Genomic DNA, 26,482 nt, shown 5'->3' with positions numbered 1-26,482 from the left:
TAATTAAATGAGTAAATATATATAAGCACCTAGAACAGGTCCTAGCACAAAGTGGGGACTTAGGTAGGGCTAACCACTTTATGTAAATAATTAGTTCAGAACAGCCGACATTCTGGGTCACAAGAGTCATCTGTCATAGTGCAATGGTATATCGGGCTGAAAAATGAAGCAGCCGTAATAGTGAGGCCAAATACTTGATAATGAAGCTGCTGCCCAGTACACTATTAGGTCTGCCCAATTTCCCATGTAATATTTTGGCTTTGCTTTGGTTTCTAGTGAACTTAAAAGCACATAAAAATCTGCAGCCGATAAATTTTTGAAGACACTCATTACATTGGTGTTTAATATGAAGAATATCCAGCCCTGGCCGGCTGGCTCAGTGGTAGAGGGTCGGCCCAGTGTGTGGAAGTCCCAGGTTCGATTCCTGGCCAGGGCACACAGGAGAAGTGCCCATCTGCTTCTCCACCCTTCCTCCTCTCCTTTCTCTCTCTCTTCCCCTCCCACAGCCAAGGCTCCACTGGAGCAAAGTCTCAGGTGCTGAGGACGGCTCCATGGCCTCTGTCTCAGGCACTAGAATGGCTCCGGTGGCAACAGAGCAGTGGCCCACATGGGCTGAGCATCACCCCCTGGTGAGCATACCAGGTGGATCCTGGTTAGGAGCATGCGAGTCTGTCTCTGCCTCCTCGCTTCTCACTTCAGAAAAGTACAAAAAAAGAAAAAAGAATATCCATTCATTCATACTTACCCTTAGAATAAGCTGGTCCTCCAGTGACTTCAAAAGTGTTAGTAAGACAAGAGCCAAGCTTAAATTGAGAGGCAGTGATTAAAAGGGTTCAGGAACATCTCATAGTTCAGAGAAAGTTTGAAAGGACAGGAGCCATGGCAGCCACAGGGGACCCAGCAGGTATTTGGTTCGGTCAAGAGCAGCACCATCAATGTGACAGAGCCACTATGCCTCAGTGGCTCTCCTTGGGAGAGCATTATGTCTCTATTGACATGGATGGCAGGGATTATTAGGATTACTGTGAGCAGACAACCATATAGATGAGAATACAGGATATCATCAATGGTAGAGTGGGACTTACTTCAGAGTGTTAAAAAAATTTTAAAAACCCACATACACATTACAAAATCTAAACTGAAACCTTGGCATTGCCAGGACAAAAGGTCTGGATGGAGGACAGGTTACAGCTGGGGCTTCATACACCACTAGCACTTCTTCAGGCTGGCTAGCCAGCAGTTTTTCTGCACTGCAAGGTGTTGGGGCGGAGGTGACTGTAAAAGTCTGCATATTCTGTGTTTTTAAAGGAACTCATTCAAATATTGGAGCACCTACACTTGCTGGGTACTGCTTGTTGTCAACATTGGGAACAAAATTGTCCTCAGTACTGACGGTGTGGGCGGGATGACAGGGTTTTACACGCAGTGGGCAGGTGTGGGAGACCCATAGCCAGGACGGTATCTTAGGACAAGCTTCATCTTCTCTGTAGGTGGGGCTGCGTATGGAGTCGAGCATTTTCTGAAGACTAGAGATAATCATGTTTATGTGCTCATAAAAATACACTGCACACTAAAACTTAGGCAGTCATGGAACTTGTTTATCTAGTCTCAGACTTTACCAAGGAACCCCCCCCCCTTTTTTTTTTACGTAGTTAGGAATTCTCAGCAGTTTCCTACCACTTTGGAAACAGTGGCATAGCTTTTCTCACAACAGAACATGACCAGAAACCCTCAAATTCCTTTGCTTTGTTACTTTATAGAAGGTCCCCTCCAGCTGAACTGTGGCTGGTGCGAGGTAGTAGGTAAAAGAGAGGCTGGTGCTGCTGTGAATGGGTCAATAGTCAATCCCATCTAATTAAATAAACAATACCTCCACTGGACTGTCTTAAAGGGTCATCAGAGACTGTTTTGAGAATGAAGTTAAAGATGGGTGGAAATTGCCTGCATAACTGTGCCAACCTGTCATCAAACTGTCAAGTCCTGTGTCTTCCCGTAAGGGTCCCCCTAAATGAAAACACATGCATACACACAAAAGCAATGGAGCATTAATTACACAAGAGGCGCCGATCCTTGCTTTATTCACGCATTAACATCCAACACTGGGAATCGTGGGCGCAGATACAAAAGGAAGATGGCATTAGAAACAGCAGTCAAGTTCATTGGGCAGTGGTGGCAGTTCAGCCAGTCTGAAGGAATGCTCTGCTCCCTCCACCACTTTATGGCCAAAGTGTTTTACAACACTTGGCTTGTACTGGAAATGAAGGGTCACAGTGATTAAAACAACATGGTCAAGGCGTTCAGGGCCGAGGGACTGGCTGCTCCTGAGCTGCTTAGGCAGTCTTGCAACAAGAAAGGAGAAGCAGCATTATGCCCTTAATCCTTGGCAGGTGTGTGCAAGGCAGATCACAACATAGAAGATGATCTTTCCCCTCGTGCTCAATGGAGAAACACCCTTTCAGCCAAATCCTCAGAAGGCAGAACTGGAGGCATCAGCATCACCTCTTGGTTTTTCATGGTCACATTCAAAAGATACTTTAAAATACAGAAAATAGAAAAGCATTTGTGGTGGGTCTTTTTAAACCCAGAACACAGGTTGTGGAAGAGAAAGACACTTTCCTCTAGTGTCATGGTTTATACTCTCACAGGGTTCTCTGTACTGCACATGCCACATCTCTTACCAACAAATGCAAAACCAGGGCTTCTCTTACTGTGCCAGTTACAAGACACACTGCAAGGCTGTATTCCTAAGGTTTTCCTTAGTGCCGATAAGGGAGAAAATTCAGAGGTGGGCAAACACCTAGCACCTGGGTCATCCCCTCACGGTGACAGCTGGAGGACTTGGCAGTGAGGTAGTAGCAACAGTCCTCCCGTAATGAAAATACTTCCCATCTCTAACTGTTCTTGCACACTGAAAGCAGGCTGTCCCCCAGATCTCATGCTCCAATTACCCTCTCATGGGAAGCTGTGTCTTACTTTATCTCGGGAGAAGCCGAGAGGAAAATGGCTGCTCAGCTGAAGCCACTGCCAGTGTTGTTTCTTTAGGACAAGGATGCAGAAACCTCGCCAGAGCCCAGGCACAAACTGTTTCTACTGAATTCATTAAGCACAATTTTTATAGGAAAGAAAACTGAAGGACAAACCAAATTGAAAGAATCAGTTATAATAACTTTAATTTATCTTGCATTTTACAGAAGTCTATGAACAGTTAAAAAAGCACCGCCTTACCCCTCATGTTGAGTATGTCAACAGCTTGAGCATCGGCCTCTTGCAAGGATTTCAGACCAACCAGCCACACGCCAAAGAGCTTGGCAACTTTTCTATCTTGTTTTTAATACAATGGTATATCCACTCTGATGGTAAACCTGTCCAGCCAAATTCCCACAACACACTTTGCAAAACCAGTGGTGATTAGCAAATTAGTTAGCTTTGGCACGGAGCTGTGCTCGCTTGCCCGTGACAGCCTGGAAGCCGGTTTTGATGCTGGCAACAGAACATCGAGAATGACAAGTTTCACACTGTAAGAAATAGAGTCGGGTGTCCTTTTGCAGGATTGTGTCAGGTGATCGGCACGTGTGACAGGTGACGTATTCCTCTGCAGGAAAAGCAACATAAGAATTACCTGTGGCCACAGTGAAGCAGAGGTTTCTTCCCTCTGAAACACTTCTACACTGAACTCCGTAAGTCCAGGCGGCACCCAGACCCAGGAAGCTTAGCTAAGCTTACTGGTAAGTTTATAGCCAAACTATTCAAGGGTAAGAAAACACAGGCTGTCTGCTATGACACTTCAGGTATTAAACTATGTATGGGTTGAAAAAGACCCCAAATTTCCAAGGAGGCAGGAATGTTTGTCAGATCCTACACTGCTCTTCAACAGGAAAGCCACTCCGAAACGTCTTTCTAGCTTTCCCTGGGGTGAAGAGACCTGCCAGTTTTTAATGATGAGGAAGATGATAGAGGCAGACCAGGTGTGAACACAGACAGATTTGTCTGGCTTGGCCTTCAGCCTGGAACCAACCTGGGCCTGCCAGGAAATCCAAACCCCCCCAGCCCCTCCGGCTCCACCTCCCATCACCATCATCTTCCTTGACCCTTGAAGGCCAGCCTTCCCAGTTCCATTGCAAACCAGTGGCTCTCCCCAAATACAACTTAATGAGAACATTTCAAGGTGAGATAATGAGATTCAATTATACACTTACTGATATATCTTCTCAAAACATTTTCTATCTGTTTCTGTTGGAATCTTCCTTTGATTACAAGTTGGTTATTACCATCTATAGAACCACTATGAAAGAAATCAAAAATGTCTACATTATTGTTTTTCCTATAAGGAACCAAATTCCAGAACCTTTACATTTAATGAATTAAAAATATATCCAGTGGTATATGATAAGTTCTATAATAGAAGCAGTGCTGGTTCCTCAAATTTTCTTTCGTTTTTTCCCCCTCAAATTTTCTTTTTAATTAAGTAGGTACCTGATGAACTATGCATATTTCCTAACACTTAATCCAATTTCAACCAATTAAGGCTCCAGCAACAAATCAGATCTATAATTTTTTTTTAAGTTTTTTATTCTTTTTTTTTTTTTTTTTTTTTTTTTAGAGGAGAGAGAAAAAGGGGAGAGGAGCAGGAAGCATCAACTCTCATATGTGCCTTGACCAGGCAAGCCTGGGGCTTAGAATTGGTGACCTCAGTGTTCCAGGTCGACACTTTATCCACTGCGCCACCACAGGTCAGGTAATTGATTTTAGCAAGCATCAACTCCCATATGTGCCTTGACCAGGCAAGCCCAGGGCTTCGAACCGGCGACTTCAGCATCTCCAGGTCAACGCCCCATCCACTGCGCCACCACAGGTCAGGCTGATTTTAAGTCTGAAACAAACTGATTCTTTAAGTGTGTGTGATGGCCCATTCATTCAACAAGGAAAATCACCCTTTTATTGAATATACACCATGTGCAAAGTAGGATCTATCTTCAAAAACTCACCAAATAAAGGGATGGCAAAAGTAGGTTTACAGTTGTTCAGATAGCAAACACAATAGTAATACCAGAATAAACTCCATTACTTGTACTCACAACTGTAAGCCTACTTTTGCCCACCCCTGTATTTTGTCATAGCTGATGAAAATGTCCTAAAAGCATTGGGGTGCCTGACCAGGCGGTGGCGCAGTGGATAGAGCACCGGACTGGGATGCGAAGGACCCAGATTCTAGAACCCGAGGTTGCCAGCTTGAACGCGGGCTCATCTGGTTTGAGCAAAAGCTCACCAGCTAGATCCAAGGTCACTGGCTTGAGCAAGGGGTTACTCGGTCTGCTGAAGGCCCGCGGTCAAGGCACGTATGGGAAAGCAATCTGAACTAAGGTGTCACAAAAAAAACTGATGACTGATGCTTCTCATCTCTCCGTTCCTGTCTGTCTGTCCCTCTCTGTAAAAAAAAAAAAAAAAAAAAAAAAGGCATTGTGGTGACAGTTCAACATATCGCCAATGGTGCTTATAAGAGAAACTACTGAAAAGAAGTACTTTGAGAGGACAAAGCTCTAGGCTTGACATTATTTATTGACAATTATAAATCACAGTGTGAAACAAAATTAGCCAGGTAGCATTAAACTTTTATTTGTTCCATATACCACTATAAAAATGACTTCTGCAAGAATCTCCCGCGATTTTTCTTGAACTTGATCACTATCCTCCACGAACTGAAACCCTTAATCTCTAGGCTACAGTAGCATTCCAGTGCTTGATACAGGAAATTTTCTTTCATTCACTGTCAAAAGAAATCCCTATATTAAGTCCAGCGACCTTAAGTTCACTGGTCACAACTTGTTATAATTTACCCACCTCTTCAAAAATTAAATTTTCTGAGAAGTAGGAAATACACCACTAGCTGTAACATTTAAAACATAATTCTTCTATAACAGAGCCCACATATCTACCACTAGTCAAGTAAATTACTCCTTAACCCCACAGCAAGTGTAGCCAGTTCCAACAAACTGAGTTTCAGAGCAGGACAGGACAGAACAGAACATCTGTTGTCTCTGTACTGCCGGCAGAGCACAGCATTAAGTCATGCTGACTGTGCTATAACTAGCTGTGTGACCAACTACAACTTCACTGAACCTGTTTCCAACTCTTTAAGACAGGGGTAATATTAGTTTCTACTAAGTTATGGAACTTATAAAGACAAATGGTACCTAAGATGCTCCATGTGTTAATCGTCATTATTTTTAAAGGGATAGTTGGCTTCTTAGCACTTATGGTCAAACTCCATGGGATCCTGGCCCCCAATTGGGGATGGACTGGCATGGTGCCTCCAACAGGTGAGCCCTTAAGACAAGGAAGTAACTAATTATGGGTCCTTGTTTCAATGTTTTTTTCTGTGCCACTCGCGTCGTCCAGTAATACTATATATAATGTGAATATAGTTTCTTACCTTGTACCCAATTCAGCCAATAAAAATGCAAGGAGATGTTTGGGCTGACGATGTAATCTAAAAAGAAAGTGGGATATATAAATTGTCCTCTATGGAAATCTAACCAAACTTCTAAAAAACCAACTTGTTCAGTTTTAATTTGTGACTATTCTATTATAAAGTGAACTTTATAAAACAGTTCATCAAACTCTGAAATAAAGATATACGATACATTTTAAAGTCCATAAAAACAGTATTACATTTTATTTATAAATGCTGCACATTCATATGAGTAAATGTCTAAGACCATGGACACAAGAAAGGTAAACAGCCCTGGCTGGTTGGCTCAGTGGTAGAGCGTCGGCCTGGTGTGCAGGAGTCCTGGGTTCGATTCCCAGCCAGGGCACACAGGAGAAGCGCCCATCTGCTTCTCCACCCCTCCCCCTCTCCTTCCTCTCTGTCTCTCTCTTCCTCTCCCGCAGCCAAGGCTCCACTGGAGCAAAGTTTGCGGGGGCGCTGAGGATGGCTCTGTGGTCTCTGCCCCAGGCACTAGAATGGCTCTGATTGCAGCAGAGCAACGCCTCAGATGGGCAGAGCATCGCCCCCTGGTGAGCATGCCGGGTGGATCCCGGTCGGGCACATGCAGGAGTCTGTCTGACTGCCTCCCTGTTTCCAGCTTCGGAAAAATACAGAAAAAAAAAAAAGAAAGGTAAACAGCTTTAGATGGTAACATCTTTTTCTAGGAAAATGAATCAGATACAAAGATAACTGTAAAACCCTTTTTTGTGTGTGTGCGAGTCAGAGAGAGGGACAGATAGGGACACGCAGACAGGAAGGGAGAGAGATGAGAAGCATCAGTTCTTTGTTGCAGCTCCTTAGTCGTTCATTGGTTGCTTTCTTGTATGTGACTCAATCGGGGGCTCCAGCTGACCCAATGACGCCCTGCTCAGGCCAGCGACCCTGGGGTCGTTTCTGTGATCCCATACTTAAGCCAGCAACCCCATGCTCAAGCTAGTGAGCCTGCACTCAAGCCGACGACCTCAGGGTTTTGAACCTGGGGCCTCAGCATTCCAGGCTAATGTTCTATCTGCTGTGCCACCGCCTGGTCAGGCTGATTACCTATCTCTTAATGACTAGACTTATATATAATTTTCTTCAGTGGATATATGTTTTTCTTCCCAGTGACTTGAGAGAATGGGAGAAGAAAGGAGGGAGAGAGAAAGGAGCATCAGCATGTTTCACTTAGTTGTTGCTCTCACTTGTGTACTCACTGCTTCCTGTACATGGCCTGACTGGAGATCGAACCTGCAACCTCTGGCGTGCTGGGACAGTGCTTCACCCACTGAGCCACCCCAGGGCAGCACGCCTGTTACTTTCTAATTTTTGTATAATGAGCATATAATGTTGTCACCAGCAAAATAATCTAAAATCTTTTAAGTAATGACATAAGCCATGAAAATAAGTGGTTATCCCAAGGTTGCCAGCTTGAGCGTGGGCTCACGGACATGACTCCAAGGTCGCTGACTTGAAGCCCAAGGTTGTTGGCTCAAGCCCAAAGGTCGCTACCTTAGCTAGAATCCCCCCTACCCCATCAAGGCACATATGAGAAAGCAACCAATGAACAACTAAGGTGCCACAACAAAGAATTGATGCTTCTCATCTCTCCCTGTCTGAAAAAAAAAAGAAAATAAATAAAAACAAGTGGTTATCTCTGGGTGATGTAATTTTTAGTGATTATCTTCTCTTTTCTTTTTTACTATTGTTTGCCCTTGGTGGCAGATAAGCAATAAGCAAGTATCATTTATGAAACTGAGGAACAAACAATAGATAAGATCAGTTGCCCTAAGGAACCTGCTAGAAGCTGAGAAGAGCCAGGCCAGACAGTGAGTGGCTGGAGTTAGGAGGCATGAAATGTGATGGTAATTAAGGAAGCGGAACTCTCCCCTGACCAGGCGGTGGCACAGTGGATAAAGCATCAGGCTGGGACGCAGAGGGCCCAGGTTTGAAACCCCAAGGTCACTGGCTTGAGCGTGGGACCATAGATGTGACCCCATGGTCACAAGCTTCAGGCCAAAGGTTGCTGGCTTGAGCCCAAGCCCTCTGATCAAGGTACATATTAGAAAGCAATCAGTGAAAAACTAAGGTGCTGCAATGAAGAATTGGTGCTTCTCATCTCCCTTCCTGTCTGTACATCTCTCTCTCTGTCAAAAAAAAGAACGGAAATCTCTTCCACTATGTCTTGGCAATGACCATCCAAGAAGAGGCACACCAAATTTAGCCCTTTGCAGGGGCTCCTTTGCTTGGTAGGCACAGTCCAGCCTCAAGCTTCTCTACCGCCATGGGCTCGCCAGGCTCCTGATGACTACATCGAGTCTCCTCACTTCACGCCATCTGGGGAGGATCCACTCTCATGCAGCAGCATGAACTGGCTTCTCACCCCTGATAAAACCAGCCCTGAGAGGCCCTGGCCGGTTAGCTCAGTGGTAGAGCGTCGGCCTGGCGTGCGGAAGTCCTGGGTTCGATTCCCGGCCAGGGCACACAGGAGAGGCGCCCATCTGCTTCTCCACCCCTCCCCCTCTCCTTCCTCTCTGTCTCTCTCTTCCTCTCCCGCAGCCAAAGCTCCACTGGAGCAAAGTTGGCCCGGGCGCTGAGGATGGCTCCATGGCCTCTGCTTCAGGTGCTAGAGTGGCTCTGGTTGCAACAGAGCATCGCTCCCTGGTGGGCATTCAGGGTGGATCCCGGTCGGGCGCATGCGGGAGTCTGTCTGACTGCCTCCCCGTTTCCAGCTTCGGAAAACAAAAAACAAAACAAACAAACAAAAAAAAGCCAGCCCTGAGACCTGTGAGTAGAAGAACCGAGAGATTTGAAATCTGACTTCCATCAACCCAACTTTAACAGCTATGCATTCTCTTTCTACCTGCAAAAAAGTCCTCAATAAGGACCTTTAGCATAAACTATACTGAGAATCTGGTTTTTGGAATGCGAGTCTCCATTACCAACTTACAGTTTACAGATATCTGTAAAGTTGACAAAAGAAGTTTTCTTGGTTCCTACTCGGACGACCTGTGGAGGTTTCATGACAAATTTCCTTTTCTCTCCAGCAACCATATCTGGATTCTTTTCCCTCATGATGTTGAACACTCGATTCAGTAGCTACAGAGATAAAGTGGTATGCATGTACATTCTTTCTGATAGCAGGACTATACCTGAATCTTTGCTTACCTTTAAGCAGAGCAAACTTCACTTTTTATTAAAAATACACACACATCACTGCATGTTCTGGGAGCTCCTTGAAAGCAGGACTCAATTCTCAACCAGGATCTAGTCTATTATGAGTGCTCAGTGATTCATATTTCAAAGTTAGTGAACAAACAAACCCCTACTAATTCTGATGATTCTATGGGAAAGTATAGGACACACTGAAAAGACTCAGGAAAGCCCAAACAAGACTACCTCTGGGCCCCAAATTAGCCACTTCCTTACCCCACTGCTCCCCCCTCCCAACCCAGGGGCTCCATCTTCCTGTCCTTAGAAGTTAGTGGATTCATATGGGAACAGTGAGTACTAGAATGACTGCCCCGCCCCAAGTGAAGGCATCGGGCAACACTGCACTGTCTGTGTGGCCTCTCTGAGTCGCTTCACGATCAGGCTGCACTTCGTGGCCCTTCTAATTCAACGAACGTTTATCCTGCTTTTCTCAGTTCTAGTGAATAGCTTAGCTCCTTTCTGTAACAGAATTGATCTTACCTCCTCATACGTGTAGTCTCTTTCTGAGCCTGCCCAAGCAGGGCCTGACTGGTTACTGAATGAGATACCATCATCTTTTTTGCTGTCTTCATCTTCTAAAGCTACAGATAACAAAGACTAAGAATGAAGGGTAGAGGCAGATCTAGAGAAATGAGTGTCAAAGACATTTGTCTTCCCTCCCAGAACTGCACTACAGTCTCAAGCATAAAGGCTTCAACTTTCACAAACAACCTCTTGTTCCTTAAAGACAGTCTCTCTAGTTAGGAATTTGTGATAACAAAGACACACACCAAACTGTTTCTTGATTTAACACAAGATCAAATAATTGCATTGAGATAATTAGATTAAAAACATCTGATTGTTTTGAAACATTTCAGAAACATCCACACCATAAAAATCCATTTGCTAACTACAGTCAAGTTCTTTAAGGATGCTATGGCACTTAAAAACTAATAAAACAGCACTCTTAACAAAACAAAATTTTTAACATTTAAAATTCAGTTACAGTAATTTTCCCAATTACCTGAATCCACATGAGGACCGCCACATCTTATCCCATGAAATCATTAACTGTTAACGTTAGAAACTTTCCCCTTAGCTTCCATAATCAGGTGGAAATAAGAGGCAAGAAGAAATTTAAAAAGAAGCCCACTCATCAAAGAGATGAGGCCAAAAGCTTGAGTAACCTGGAAACTGCTGAGTCCCCAATATTACCTTCATCTTTCTCTAGAACTTCATCCTCATCTGGGAACTTGACATTCTTCTTTTTCTTCTTCTTATTGCCAAGCATAATATCGAGGTCGTCCTCTGGTTCAGCTGGTTCTTGAATATCACTTTCAATCTTAAGATCCTAAGAAATTAAGATAAGAGTTTTAATATTTTGATACTAAGACTTAAAAAAAAATGACGTAAGCTGACATCCTTTTAGAGAAAATACTCAAAACTGAAGTTACATGTAAGAAACATCTCTCACATTGCCTGACCAGGTGGTGGCGGAGTGGATAGATCACTGGACAGATCATCAGACTGAGACGCAGGGGTCTCAGGTTCGAAACACTGAGGTCGCTGGCTTGAGCTCAGGGTCGCTGGCTTGAGCAGAGTCACTTACTCTGCTGTAGCGCCCCCCCAAACCCCTGGTCAAGGGACATGAGAAAGCAATCAATGAACAACTAAGGAGCCACAACGAAGAATTGATGCTTCTCATCTCTCCGCCTTCCAATCTGTCCCTATCTGTCCCTCTCTTTGTCTCTGTCACACACACACACACAAAAAAAGTCTCTCACAGGTGAGCCAAAATGGCTTAGAGTCCCCTGTCATTTGCACTGGAAATTCAAGACACTTGTGTGGGATCTTTTCCTTCCTTTTTAATCACCAGTCTTGGGATCTTAAATTAGTTTCCATGTTTCCAGACCAGACACTGTCAGAATCACCTGGGAAACTTTTAAGATTTTGAAATCTTTTTTTTTTTTTTTTAGCCAGAGAGACAGGAAGGGAGAGAGATGAAAAGCATCAACTTGTAGTTGCAGCACCTTAGTTGTTCATTGATTGTTTCTCATATGTGCCTTGACTGGGGGACTAGAGCCAAGTTAGTGACCCCCTTGCTCAAGCCAGCAACCTTAGGGGTCATATTTATGATACTACACTCAAGCTGTTGACCTTGGGGTTTCGAACCTGGGACCTCAGCATCCCAGGTCAATGCTCTATCCACTGTGCCACCACCTGGTCACACAGATTCTTAAATCTTTTGACTGACCATCTTTAGCAGGAACAAGTAAAAGGAATATTTTAAAGTTCCTAAAAAATTCTGATGCGATCATTGGGGAGGAGGGGTTTCCTCCTGACACCAAATACATTTTTTTTTTTTTTTTGGTATACCAATTCTTCGACTCTCTGACACTAACTAGGTGACCTATAATTCACTTCAATTCTGGCCCTGGCCGGTTGGCTCAGCGGTAGAGCGTCGGCCTAGCGTGCGGAGGACCCGGGTTCGATTCCCGGCCAGGGCACACAGGAGAAGCGCCTATTTGCTTCTCCACCCCTCCGCCACGCCTTCCTCTCTGTCTCTCTCTTCCCCTCCCGCAGCCAAGGCTCCACTGGAGCAAAGATGGCCCGGGCGCTGGGGATGGCTCCTTGGCCTCTGCCCCAGGCGCTAGAGTGGCTCTGGTCCTCTGGTCGCAACAGAGTGACGCCCCGGAGGGGCAGAGCATCACCCCCTGGTGGGCAGAGCATCGCCCCTGGTGGGCGTGCCGGGTGGATCCCGGTGGGGCGCATGCAGGAGTCTGTCTGACTGTCTCTCCCTGTTTCCAGCTTCAGAAAAATGAAAAAAAAAAAAAAAAAAAAAATTCACTTCAATTCTGAAACTACCTGGTCAGTGACAGACTCCTCAGGTTTAAGGGCTCAGTCCTACAAGACTGTCACTCCAGAGGCCAGGCACAAGTACCTGGTCCCCAGGTTACCCACACGTCTGATGTGGCAACAGATTCAGAGAGTCCCAAAACCCCTTCCCCCAACAGTTCAATAATTTGCTAGACTGACTCAGAACTCAGGAAAGTACTTAACTATTACCAGTTTGTAACACAGAAACAGCAAATGGAAAAGATGAACAGGGAAGGAAGGCTGGTGCAGAACTCCCATGCCCTCCCTGGGCACACCACTCTCCCAACATCCTGATTTGTTCGCCAGCCCAGAAGCTCTCCAAACCCATATCATTGATGAGTTTTTATAGTGGCTTCACAATGCAGGTGTGACTGATTAAATCACTGGCCACTGGTGATTGAACTCAATCTCCAACCCCATTCCCCAGGGAGAGGGTGGTGGTTAAAGGGTGTATATGACAATCCCAATCATCGAATCATGGCTTAACCTTTCCGATGACCAGCCCCTATCCTGAAGCCATTTAGGTGCTCCCAGCCACCAGTCATCTCAAAGACACTTTCATCATCCCAGAGATTCCAAAGGTTTTAGGAACTGTGTGCCAGGAACCAAAGACAAAATGGACCTGACTGGTGGTGGCGCAGTTGGTAGAGTGTCAACCTGTGAACCTGAAGCCCTAGGTCCGAAACCCCAAGGTCACTGGCTTCAGCACAGGCTCATCCAGCTTGAGGGCGGGGTCACTGGCTTGAGTATGGCATTATAAACATGATCCCACAGTTGCTGGCTTGAGCAAGGGATCACTGGCTCAGCTGGACACCCCCCCCCCCAATCAAGGCCCATATGAGAAGCAAATCAATGACCAACTAAAGTTATACAACTATTGAGTTGATGTTTCTCATCATCATTTCGATGATTCTGCACTCACCTGGGACCTCAGCATCCCAGGTCAATGCTCTATCCTGTGCACCACCACCAGTCAAGCATGTCAGTATCACTTTTGTGTGCCTACACTCTAAACTAGTCTGACAACGGCTACAGTAATTTCAGAAATCTTATCAGCAGAAAAGCTTAAATAGCCGGAATAAATGCAGCTCAGCTTTGAGATCCATATTTGGCTGTGTAGACTTAATACCGCATTTGGTCACCAGAGACCAATCAACTGATGTGTATTAGCTAGTCAACAAACAGAACAAGTTATTAACCTAGTCTCTAAGAAAACAGTCAATAAATGAGAAACTCGGGTATGCCAAATATAAATGAAATGAGCAAACTCCAGGCAGCTTTCCAGTCCTATACTATTATTTATTTTATCCCACTAAGATCTACTTCCAAACTGAGGCTAAGTAAGTCCTGGTGAAAGAGAATAGCAGTGTTTTTCAAAATTTTTCTAAAGCCCTGTGGCAGCCTGAAAATTCAGATGGGAGAATACCCCAAAGATCTTAAAAACACTTCAGCTTCAAGTTAACATCCAGGCCTTGCCTCTTATATAAGGATATGTTATGACTTCAATAGCAGAGAAAAGAGGATCCAAGCATTTAAGCGTTGAGCTTATGCATGACCTGTGGTGGCGCAGTGGATAAAGCATCGACCTGGAATGCTGAGGTCGCCGGTTCAAAACCCTGGGCTTGCCTGGTCAAGGCATATATGGGAGTTGATGCTTCCTGCTCCTCCCCCTGTTCTCTATCTCTCCCTCTCTCTCTAATAAAAATGAATAAATAAAATCTAAAAAAATAAATAAATAAAATATTAAAAAAAAAAGAGTTGAGCTTATATAAATGACTCTTCAGAACAAAAGCTACTGGAGGAATCAACCAAAAAAACCTGTTGTCCTGACCGGACAGCTCAGTTGGTTAGAGCATCATCCTGACACACAGAGGTTGCTGGTTCGATCCCCGGTCAGGGTACATACAGGAGCAGATCAATGTTCCTGTCTCTCCCTCTCTCCCTTCCTTTCTCTCTAAAATCAATACAATAAACATTTCAAAATAAAACAAAAAAACCTTGCTAACCAAGATTTTATTTAAACCTCACTTGTTCAGTATAATTTGAGCAATTCTCAATTTCCCTTCAACAGTAAGAAAAAAGAGACTCCCTAGACAGGAAGAGAATATGGTAATTCCAGGTAAAATCATCTTGTTCTAAAAGACTAAATTATCCTGAGAACAGAAAAAAATATCTTGTTCATTTCTTTTTTTTATTTTTATTCATTTTTAGAGGAGAGAGAGAGAGGGAGAGAGAGAGGAGAGACAGAGAGAGAAGGGGGGAGGAGCTGGAAGCATCAACTCCCATATGTGCCTTGACCAGGCAAGCCCAGGGTTTCGAACCGGCGACCTCAGCATTCTAGGTCGACGCTTTATCCACTGTGCCACCACAGGTCAGGCCCTTGTTCATTTCAGTACCTTAGCAATGAGCACATATTTCCTGCTACAAATGGGATATACCTTGCTTACTTACTTTGATCAAATAAACAATTTACCAAAGACAAATTTGGGCAGAGGACAAATGGGACCCTTAGTCCCATGTGTGTTCTCAACTCCTGCTCTTTCTCTATGTATACATAAAATTGCTATTACCTGGATTTTATACATAGCTATGTGAGCTCTGCTCAAGGTTCCTGGACAGTGTCTTTAAAATGGTAGCTCTAGCCTGACCTGTGGTGGCACAGGGGATAGAACATTGACCTGGAACACTAAGGTTGCTGGTTTGAAACTGGGCTTGCCTAGTCAAGCCATACAAGAAGCAATCAATGGCCCTGGCTGGATGGCTCCGTTGGCTAAGAGCGTTGGCCAAAGCACAGAGGTTGCTGGTTTGATCCCTGGTTAGGGCACATACAGAAAGGGATCTATGTTCCTGTCTCTCTCTCTTTCCTTTCCTCTCTGGCTAAACTCAATTAAAAAAATAAAATAAAAAAGAAGCAGCAATCAATGAACAACTAAAGTGAAGCAACTATGATCTCACTCCCTGCCTCACTCTCTCTGTCTCCCTCCCTTTCTCTCTAAAATCAATCAAAAAATAAAAAATTTTAAATAAGGCCTGACCTGTGGTGGCACAGTGGATAAAGCATCAACCTGGAAATGCTGAGGTCGCTGGTTCGAAACCCTGGGCTTGCCTGGTCAAGGCACATATGGGAGTTGATGTTTCCAGCTCCTCCCCCCTTCTCTCTCTCTGTCTTTCTCTCTCCCTCTCTCTCTCCTCTCTAAAAATAAATAAATAAAATAAAATAAAAAGTTTCAGTTAAAAAAAAAATTTTTTTTAAATAAATAAATAAAAATCTTTTTTTTAAATGGTAGCTGCCTGACCAGGTGGTGGCGCAGTGGATAGAGCATCACATTGAGATGCAGAGGACCCACGTTCGAAACCTCGAAGTTACCAGTTTGAGTGCGGGTTCATCAGCTTGAGCTCGGGGTCGCTGGCTTGAGTGTGGGAACACAGATGTGACCCCATGGTTGCTGGCTTGAGCCCAAAGGTCGCTGGCTTGAGCAAGGGTCACTCGCTCTGCTGGAGCCCCTCCCCTCCAGTCAAGCACATATGAGAAAGCAATAAATGCACAATTAAGGTGCTACAACAAAGAGTTGATACGTCTCATCTCTCCCTTCCTGTTTGTGTGTCCCTCTTTCTTGTGCTCTCTCTCTGTGTCTGTCATAAACAAACAAGCAAACAAAAGGCAGCTCTGCCCTGGCCGGAGAGCTCAGTTGGTTAGAGCATCATGCCAAAGCACAGAGGTTGCTGGTTCAATCCTGGTGAGAGCACATACAGGAGCCGACTAATGCTGCTATCTCTCTCTCTCTTTCCTCCTCTCTCTCTCTCTCTCTCTCTCTCAAATCAATACAATAAACATTTTTAAAACTAGGACTTACTTTAAAAAAACCATCACTCGCCTGACCAGGCGGTGGCACCGTGGATAGAGCGCTGGACTAGAATGCCAAGGACCCAGGTTCGAGACCCCGAGGTCGCCAGCTTGAGCGCGGGCTCATCTGGTTTGAGCAAAAGCTCACCAGCTCGGACCCAAGGTCGCTGGCTCGAGCAAGGGGGGTTACTTGGTCTGCTGAGGGCCCACGGTCAAGGCACATATGAGAAAGCAATCAATGAACAATAAGGTCACAATGCACAACAAAAAACTAATGATTGATGCTTCTTATCTCTCCGTTCCTGTCTGTCTGTCCCTGTCTATCCCTCTCTCTGACTCTCTCTCTGTCTCTGTAAAAACAAACAAACAAACAAACAAACAAACCCGTCACTCTAAGTAGGGAAGAGCAGACTGTCAGCTCATTCCACCATCCATCCTATTCACCTGTCTAACCACTCATCTATCTACTCATTCAATAGATGTGAGATATTTGTACTGGAAATCAATCTAACATTAAGACAACCTACAATATCAGAGAACTCTGTAAAGACAGCTCGAGTGCTCTGGTTCTCCTAGAGGCCGTAAGATCAGCCACCGACCACCACAGGCGGGGGTTCATTCTTTGCAGCTCAGTGGTACACATAAATTTGTGTATCTTCAACATGCCGCCAAAGTTTAAAAAAAAAAAGGAAATCATAAGAATATTTGCTTCACAGGATTTCTTATTGAAATATTTCTCCCTCAACCAATCTCAGTATCGTTATAAAAAGGGGTATTTTGTAATCATTTTACAGGCACACAGTGTGTAAAAGCTAAACTTACATTCCTTTGAATCATAATCCCTTTAAAATACTTTAGAAATAATGTGGTGATTGAGTACTTAACAAAAGCAAAGCTGGAAAAAGCTTAGACAAAGAGAAACATCAGCCATTTAGCAACCTTTCAAGGTCAAATTTTACCTTCAATAAGAAAGTAATACTACCTTTACACCTTCTTCAGCCTCATCAATATCAAATATCTTTTTTGTTTTTTTCTTCTTTTTTTTTTGATTAAAGAAGTTCAAGTCATCTAGATCATCAGAAGCATCTAAAAAGACATAAATTGAGATTATCAATTAACAAATAGCAAAAAGCAAAGCATCCAATTATGATTTAAACCAACATTTCAGCTATTAATCAAGTCAACAGCATACAGACATCAGGTATTAACTGGTGCCACGCATTCCTCCGCAACCACAAAGGTTAGTAGGGTTCTGAGAAACACACGGCAGGTCAACTCAAAGCTCTGCAGGAAAAGCCTGGTTAGGGATCCACGTTGGGAATATTTATGACTTGGATCATACCATGCCTCATTGTTCGCAAGGCCAAGTCAGGGATTTTAACACAATTTCCAAAGCTCTCCACCTGTATCTCTCCACTTCTGATTACCATCTCATTCCCCATACCTTAATTCCCGGTTCCAGCCCAAATGAACTACTTCCACATTAGTGCAGTGTATGATCCCTCACCTCCAACCCTTCCCTGGGCCCTCCAACATAACTGTTACCTTCATCTCACAGGACCTTGGTTAGAAGTTACTTCCACCAAGAAGCCTTTTCTAAGCCTATCAATCCTCCTTTCCCCCAACTGGGTGCCCCCCGGTGCTCTGACGGCATCTTCTGTCACCCTGGTGGAAGTACTTATTGGCTTGCTTATCCGTCTCCCTATCAGATACTAAGGGACTATGCCTCGTTCACCTCAATTCTAGTGCCTAGCTCCACGTGTTATTAAATCAATCAATCAACAAAAGGCCTATAAAGTATTTCACGTTCATTAAATGAGGCTACAACATGAATAAAATGAATTGTATCTACCATGAGTAATAATGGGTTCTGTTCAGTAAGTTTTCCATTTGTTCTGTACTGTTGTGCACTAGGAATACTTTAGGATCCCTCTGCTACAAAGTTTTTTCAAGGAGCTATTTATAAATTCATTTTGTCTTATTACAAGAATGACTTACGCCTGACCTGTGGTGGCACAGTGCATAAAGCATCGACCTGGAATGCTGAGGTCACTGGTTCGAAACCATGGGCTTGCCCGGTCAAGGCACATATGAGAAGCAACTATGAGTTGATGCTTCCCATTCCTCTCCCACACCCCACTTTCTCTCACCTCTCTAAATCAATAAATAAAACCTTTTAAAAAATTACTTACTTTCCAAGTTTTGTTTTAAACACATACAAGATGCTTAGCACATGACAGATGTTCAATGTATGCCAATTCTATCCCAGAACACTGTCTTCTATTCAACACACAGTTTACCAAATCATTTATTTCTTACAGTCAAATGATATCTACGGTAAAGCGTAAGAGTGAATAATGCTGGTGTCTAAACTGAAACATTTAAAACATTCAATTTCTTCTATTATGTTTTAAACTAGCTAAGACAGAAAAATGCCTATATCAGTCCTATTTCTTTCTGTCTACATTCAAATACAGCCACCATTAAAATACAAAAGGAGACAAGTTAGACTAGAAAAATCAGCCCCGGAATGACAAAGTTTTGTCACCTCTGCCACTGTGGACTCGGTGGGAATTTCCTTGGCACAAGTCTCTCAGAAACCTCGAAGGCCCAGTGTACAGAGACTGCTCATGGCCTCCACTTGAACTGGGTCAATGTATGCACAAAACCCAAAATACCCGCGGAGGAGACCAGCCCCCCCAGTGAGACAGCGAGCCCCATGGGCCCCTCACCTTTTTTCCTGCTGTCCTCTTCATCAGCTTCCAGGTCTTTGTCCTCCGCGGGCTCCGGCTCCACCTCCTTTGTTTCTGAAAGCTGGGTTTCTTCTGCCTGGCCGTCCCCTTCCTCATCCAACATAAAAGGCTTCTTCTTCTTCTTTTTCTTTTTACTCATAGTAGGATCAAAAATCATCTGTTTAAAAGATAATAAAAAAGGGACTAAGTGATAATGATGCTCAGAGCCCAAATATGCTGTATCCTCAAAAGACATCCTCTTTGATGCACTGAAGTACCAAAACTAGGATTTAAAAAGTCCACCCAACCTTCTTTGTAGCACTGAACATGGGGTGGGGTATTCCTTAAACATGTGCACCTACCTTTCAATTTGTAAATTATCACAAGATACAAAAACTTCACTTTTAGTTTCATGAGGAAATGATGAATTAATCATAGAATTTAGGGAAAGGACTTTAGCACTGACCTATGTATGCTATGCCTCTCACTTTGTGGATGGGAAAATACATGTTAATTAAAAGGAACCGGGGCGCTGGCTGGATAGCTCGGTTAGAGCATCGTCCCAAAGCACAGAGGTTGCCGGTTCAATCCCGGTCAGGGACCACACAGGAGCAGGTCAGTGTTCCTCTCTCTCCCTCCTCTCTTCCCTCCCTAAAACAAACAAACACAAAAAGAAAAGCAACCTGGGATTGCTACACCAGGAGACTTGACCTACTAATAAAAAACCTCGTTCTTTTTTAGTATTTATTGATTTTTAGAGAAAGAGAAAGAGGGCAGAAGTGGGAAATATCAACTTGAAGTAGATGCTTCCTGTATGTGCCTTGACTGGGCAAGCCCGGGGTTTCGAACCGGTGGGTGACCTCAGCATTCCAGCTCCACACTTCCATCCGCTGCGCCACCACAGGTCAGGCTAAAAAGTTATTTTTTAATTTCATCCTGAAGTTCAGACAAACGTTTAAGGAAGTCCATCAGCAACTCTTCACATAGCAAATCTGTATTTGAGTAAGAGAAACTTCTAATCTATACAACCTTTTACTCTGCTTTTTGTTTCTGGAACAATAAGTTTTCTTAGGTTATTTTTATCTGATGCCCAGTAGAGAATAAGTGAAAAACTAATTTATAACATTGCAGACTACCTGTACTGATCACTTGGGATACAGATAAAGTTATTTAGACAAAACAGTTTAAAACTACATATAGGGCAGGCCTGACCTGTGGTGGCACAGTGGATAAAGTGTCGACCTGGAAATGCTGAGGTCACCAGGTCGAAACCCTGGGCTTGCCTGGTCAAGGCACATATGGGAGTTGATGCTTCCAGCTCCTCCCCCATGTCTCTCTCTCTCCTCTCTCTCTGTTTCTCTCTCTCTCTCTAAAAAATGAATAAATTTAAAAAAAATAAAAAATAAAAACAAAAAAACTACATATAGGGCAGATACCAGTGGAGTGGTAAGAGTGAGGTCTTTGAAGTCAAACAGAATTGGATTCAAATCCCAAGTATCTTTTCTCTAAGCCCATTCCCAATCTTTATCCAAATTCTACCACACTTTTTTTTTTTTTTTAAGTGAGAGGAAGGGAGATAGTGAGACAGACTCTCGCATTCGCCCCAAACAGGATCCACCCGGTAACCCCCGTCTGGGGCCAATGCTCAAATCAACCAAGTTATCCTCAGCATCTGGAGCCGATGCTTGAACCAATCAAGCCACGGAATGGGAGGAAGAGAGAAAGAAGAGGGAAAGGAGAAGAGAAAAGATGGTCACATCTCATTTGTGTCCTTACTGGGGATGGAACCTGGGACGTCCGCACACTGGGCCAACACTCTTTCCACAGAGCCAACTGGCCAGGGGCAAATTCTACCATGCTTAAATTCAGCATTTTCCCCAATGAACTGCTGTGACGGTGCAGTGAAGTGTCTGGAGCCCAGCTAACTGAATTCAAATCCTGAATCTGGCTCTTTAATTGTATTACCCCAGGTAAGTTCTTCCCCTTCTCCATGCCACATCTGTAAAATGGAGATCGCCTGACCTGTGGTGGCACAGCGGATAAAGCACTGACCTGGAATGCTGAAGTCTCAGGTTTGAAACCCCTGGCTTACCTGGTCCAGGCACATACAAGAAGCAACTACTATGAATTGATGCTTCCCACTCCACCCCCACTGCCTTTCTTTCTCTCTCTCTCTCTCTCTCTCTCTCTCTCAAAAATCAAATAAAATCTTACATAAAAAAGAGATCAGTAGCAGAACCAACACCAGACCTCACAAAATTACTTGTAGGATTAAATGAGTAAATAAATATAAAATATCTGGCACAGTCCTTGCCACAAAAAGCATTGAATATTAGTAATTATCATAATTTATATAATGCTTTACAATTCACAAAGAATGTTCTCTTGATTCTTATCACTAAAATTTCATCAACTCAGGATGATCTAATTTTCAAGACAAAACAAATTCTCAGCCCTGGCTGGTTGGCTCAGTGGTAGAGCGTCGGCCCAGTGTGTGGAAGTCCCAGGTTCCATTCCCGGCCAGGGCACACAGGAGAAGCACCCATCTGCTTCTCCACCCTTCCCCCTCTCCTTCCTCTCTATCTTTTCTCTTCCCCTCCAGCAGCCAAGGCTCCATGGGAGCAAAGTTGGCCGGGGCACCAAGGACAGCTCCGGGACCTCCGCCTCAGGTGCTAGAATGGCTCTGGGTGCAGTGGAGCATCGCCCCCTGGTGGGCGTGCCGGGGTGGATTCCCGTAGGGTGCATGTGGGTGTCTGTTTGCCGCCATCCCCCCCTTCTCACTTCAGAAAAATACAAATATAAATTACTTTTCCTCAAAAAAATTCCCAAAATTGATTCTATTTAATTAACATTTCTTTATGTCCCAAGTACATTAAGGAAACTGAACTACACTGAAACGAAAGAAGGTAGGGTAGTTATTGTCCTCATTCACTAAAGAATGATCTGCAAGCTGTACTGCAAATTGATACAGCCTCATTTCAAGTTATCCTCTCTTATCTTAATAAGAATCTGTGTAAATTAATAACTCTGGTATGCAGTCAGTCTGAAGAACTTAATATGGAAAACTTAAAATAGAAGAGCCTGACCAGGCGGTTGCACAGGGGATAGAGCGTCGGACTGGGACGCAGAGGACTCAGGTTTGAAACCCCGAGGTCCCCAGCTTGAGTGTGGGATCACTGATGTGTTTCCATGGTCGCTGGCTTGAAGCCCAAGGTTGCTGGCTTGAGCAAGGGGTCACTCGGTCTGCTGTAGCCCCCTAGTCAAGGTACATATGAGAAAGCAATCAATGAACAACTAAGGTACCCCAACGAACTGATCCTTCTTGTCTCTCTCCCTTCCTGTCTGTCTATCCCTAACTGTCCCTCTGTCTCTCTCACCAAAATTTAAAAAAAAAGACAAAATAAAGAAATGAAGGCTAAGAGATTTTAGGTGCTCCCCCCTAAAATTTTTAGGCAATTTTTTCCTCCTATAAATTGACAGCTGCTTGCACTGGCTAATGCAGGAAATATTTTTTGGGGGGAGAGGAAGAGATGAAGAGCATCAACTGGTAGTTGCAGGACTTTAGTTGTTCATTGATGGCTTCTTGTGCATGCCTTGATAGGGTGGGGAGGTCCAGCACAGCCAGTGACCCCTTGCTCAAGCCAGCAACCTTGGGCTTCAAGTCAGCGACCTCAGGGTTTTGAACCTGGAACCTCAGCATCCCAGGTTGATGCTCTATCCTCTGCGTCACCACTGGTCAAGCTGCAGAAAAGGTTTAAGTTGGGACTTGCCCAACAGCAGACAGAGGGCACCCTTTGTGTCAGCAAAATCCATAGTAGCCAGAAAGAAGAACTGTGGCTCTTGTTGTCATAGCCTGAAGTGGCAGGAACCATTACCTAGGCATCCCAACCATCTCAATAGCACTTCAACAGGGTCACCTAAGGCTTTCCGCCACCAGGTTAGTGGTGAATCTCTGTGAAGGGACACTGCCCCTGGCTAAGCTTCCGGAGCTCATGCTTTATTCAAGGATAACATACCTGCGGCACTGTAGACTGCAACAATAAGGGCCTTTCCGCTGGCAGCTGTGAAAAGATGGCTGGCACACTGGGGCCAGCACACTCCCCTCCTTTGGGGGCAGGCTGCAGGTAACAGCCCATGTGCACTGCAAGACTCCCACATCCACCATCTAGCAGCTCCTAGCACAGAGAGCACATCACCCTTCGGTACTGTCTCTGGACACTTAAGACATGCGTTCATCACGTCCATCTTATTCACACGACTGCTCATAGAGTTAAAATTAAGAAAACCAAGGATCCCAAAGCAGTGTCCAAGCAGACCTCTCTGAAACCACATGGCCGTGTCAGTCTTGACTTTAAAAATGGCTTTTTAAGGCTTTCATATATGACAACAAATTATCACATTCCAAATGTTTTCTTTTTGAGACTTGTTACAGTTGCTGACAGTGCAGTTATAGAAAAACCACAGACTCTTGAACTTTTTTTTTTTAGTGCCCACAACAAGGCCTTGGAAAGCAGTTTCCCATTTCAAACTTCCTACTCTGGGTTGGGCTGGAAATGGTGAGATAAAGGGATACCAGCAGAAATTACCCTGACAACATGACAACAGCCTAAAGTGCTAGAAGCCTACTCCCATCCATCACATCTTACCTAAGATGGTAACTAAGGCCACACCACACCAGGAAGGCCGGTATGAGTTACAGAAGAACCCAGAGAAGCAAGGTGAACAGACAAATGCCCAGTGCTGTCATCTCTGGGGGACTGGATTCTGGGAGATTTTTATTTCTCTTTGTATTCTTCTGTATTTTGTAAACTTTGTACAACACACATTCCATTTTTAATCAGAAACCTTTTTAGCTTAAAGCTTCTTTTGTAAACCACCTTACCGTGTTGTGTGAAAACTCCATGTTCTGACACCTAGAGAATGGGGTCTAGGAATAAGCAATAATCTCAACTATTGACAGCACTTTAAAAAAACTGGTCTGAAAAATAACCAATGCCTGCAGTTTAGGGGATTTTTCCTTCCTAGGTAGCACTCATATTTCTAGAATACTGCTAATTAAAGGTCTTGATTCCACTAGGTAAAAAGAGATTATGTTTTGGTGAGTTTTGGCTTAATTACCAGGTTTAAAAAGAAATGTGTACAGTTTAATTTAGTCAAAAGGACTGGAGGAACCAGAACCTTCACATCCCTCCAAAGTGGAAACCAAAGGCTATGTTCTAATCCCACAAACTTGCTGTGAGATCTTGGACAAGTTGACCTCGCTAGGTCCTAGCTTCCCATCTATAAGATGAAGTTGCACTGGTAGACCTGCCTCATACTGTACTGGCTTCCAAAAGTTCTCTACTGAAACGCTGGTTCTGCCACATTCACTTTCTTCAAAACCTGATCCCACTCTAGTTGCTCTCCTGCCTCCCTATAACACTGTGAGCACTGGACCATAGAAACCACAGAAAGAATAGCACCCCAGAGTTCTCTGCACTACATAAGTGCTTTATTTGTTAAAGGGTATAAAGAGCTTAGAAGAATGTGTAGAAACAAACAAAGGTGTAACACTGCCACTCTCAGAACTTTTTTAAATACAGCAGTCCAAAGCAATGTCTACCATAACCTCCAAGCAAGAGCCAGCTACTTCCTTTATTAAAAAAAAAAAATTCCACTCATTGATTTTAGAGAGAGAGGGGAAGGAAAGGAGATAGGGAGGGAGGCAGACGGGCACAGAGGGAGACAGGGAGAGAGGGAGAGAAACATGGATTTGTTGTTGCACCCATTCATGTGCTCACTGGTTTTGGTTAATTCTTGTATGTGCCCTGACTGTGGATCAACCTCCACACCAACTGAGCCACCCAGCCAGGTCTACTTCCTTTAGACTCTGTTAGTTGGAGCTGAGAGCAAGAGCCTCCTAGTCACCTAGATGGAGGAATGAATTCTGCTACTGGCTCAGCCACTTACTATTTGATCGGGGACATGATACAACACTCTAAGCCTCAGTTTTCTCATTCATAAAATGGGCCTGACAGTAATACCTTTCTTACAGGGTTGTTGTGAAAAGTCAATGAGAGACTGAAGTGTCCTCCAGAATAAATCCAAATTCCTTAATTTGGTCTTCAAATCCCTCTATGAACTAACTAACCACTAACCAACTACATTTCAAGGAAATTAACTCGAACTGAATTGGAGCACACTTACTTGCCTTCTAAACCCCCGCAGCCCTGTAACCAGGAGGAGGAAATTCTAAGGATCTTTCAGGGACTACCTCAGAAGCCAACGCTCTCGAGAGCCTCCAATTTTTCCTCTTCTTTCTCTCTAAGGCCCCACCGGCTAAGCACTCGAATGTTTACAGAAATGAATGATAAATTCAAGAGCCATGGGGGGGGGGGGGGGGGGGGGGCGGATGGCCAGGAAGCGGTAGCTCCCTCCCAGTGTTAGTCAATACCTACTGACAACACTTAAAACCCAACTTCACTTGAAGCGGTCCGATTTCGCATGAACTGGGACAACTCTGGCCGAACGGGACGCGAGGAAGTTTGCTGAGATACGAGCACGACGGGAGAAAAAGACCCAGTCAGCGTCGCAGCCCGGACTTCCCGCCCCGTCGCTGCGAACCCGGAGGGACAGCTCAGGGACTCCGTCCGAAAACTTTCCGAGGCTGAAGCATGTCGTCCTCGCCCCCTGTCTCCCTGACCCCCCGGGCTTTTGAAGGGAGAAGGCTCAACAGGAGAGCAAGGACGGAGGACACCGGCCGGGACCAGCCAGCCGGCACAAGTTTTGCCCCGGGGCGGCTCCCTCGGCGCCCCGAGAGGCGTGCGGAGGCTGCGGTGTCAGATCGAAAGGAGCGCGGGGGTCGCCAGCACCGATCTCGTTCCGCCGGGACACGAACCGGCACTCAAGCCCCATTCCGAGGGGGCGACGGGCTCAACGGGCTCTCCCCTCCGGAAACGCCGGCTCCAGCGCCGCTGCCCTGCGGAGAGCCCGGCGTCCTCCCGGACTCTACGGCTCCGGGCCGCCTAGGCCCGGCTGCCCCACATGGCGGCCGGCCACTAGGCCGCAGACCCGGTCTCCTGCACGGGGACGGGTCAGGTTCCCGGTCCCAGCCCCCAGCCCTGGCGCCAGACTTAGGCCCTCACCTCGTCCCCGGACATGGCTGCGGCTGCAGTGGGCTCGGCACGGACGGGAAGTCGGACGGGTCAGCCTCAGGCCTCAGCGGCGGCACAGATCTCACCGACACCTCTCCCACCGCCGCACTAGGCTCTTGCATCAGCGAAAGGGAACGACACTCCGCCCTCGACTCCCAAGCGTTGGGAATGCGCCTGCGCAGAACCCTCCAGGGCGCAGGCGCGCGGAGGAGCTGACCCAGCGCGCCCCGTCTGGCGCCAG

The 26,482-nt window shown here is 45.0% G+C and overlaps 1 protein-coding gene across 1 annotated transcript; it reads right to left on the bottom strand.

Annotated features, from left to right (window-relative positions):
* Positions 1-3,144: 3,144 nt before the first annotated feature.
* EIF2S2 (eukaryotic translation initiation factor 2 subunit beta) lies at positions 3,145-26,393 on the bottom strand. Its single transcript, XM_066237230.1, has 9 exons — positions 26,233-26,393; positions 19,109-19,286; positions 17,359-17,462; positions 10,871-11,006; positions 10,157-10,257; positions 9,414-9,562; positions 6,431-6,487; positions 4,197-4,282; positions 3,145-3,592 (listed from the first exon to the last, which is right to left on the bottom strand). The coding sequence occupies exons 1-9, from the start codon at positions 26,245-26,247 to the stop codon at positions 3,417-3,419; spliced, it is 1,002 nt and encodes a 333-aa protein (XP_066093327.1). The 5' UTR covers positions 26,248-26,393; the 3' UTR covers positions 3,145-3,416.
* Between the last annotated feature and the right edge of the window lie 89 nt (positions 26,394-26,482).

Source organism: Saccopteryx bilineata, chromosome 6 (assembly GCF_036850765.1).
Source record: "Saccopteryx bilineata isolate mSacBil1 chromosome 6, mSacBil1_pri_phased_curated, whole genome shotgun sequence".
Taxonomy (NCBI): Eukaryota; Metazoa; Chordata; class Mammalia; order Chiroptera; family Emballonuridae; genus Saccopteryx; species Saccopteryx bilineata.
Note: the sequence above shows the minus strand (reverse complement) of the source record. Positions and strands in the feature narration are given on the sequence as shown.

What these genes read in the sequence shown, in the direction of transcription:
- EIF2S2 (XM_066237230.1), bottom strand. An exon ending in GAGACTACACGTATGAGGAG is followed by an intron (nt 9,563 to 10,156) that starts GTAAGATCAATT and finishes TTATCTCTGTAG; the next exon opens with CTACTGAATCGAGTGTTCAA. An exon ending in TTTACAGATATCTGTAAACT is followed by an intron (nt 6,488 to 9,413) that starts GTAAGTTGGTAA and finishes CTTTCTTTTTAG; the next exon opens with ATTACATCGTCAGCCCAAAC.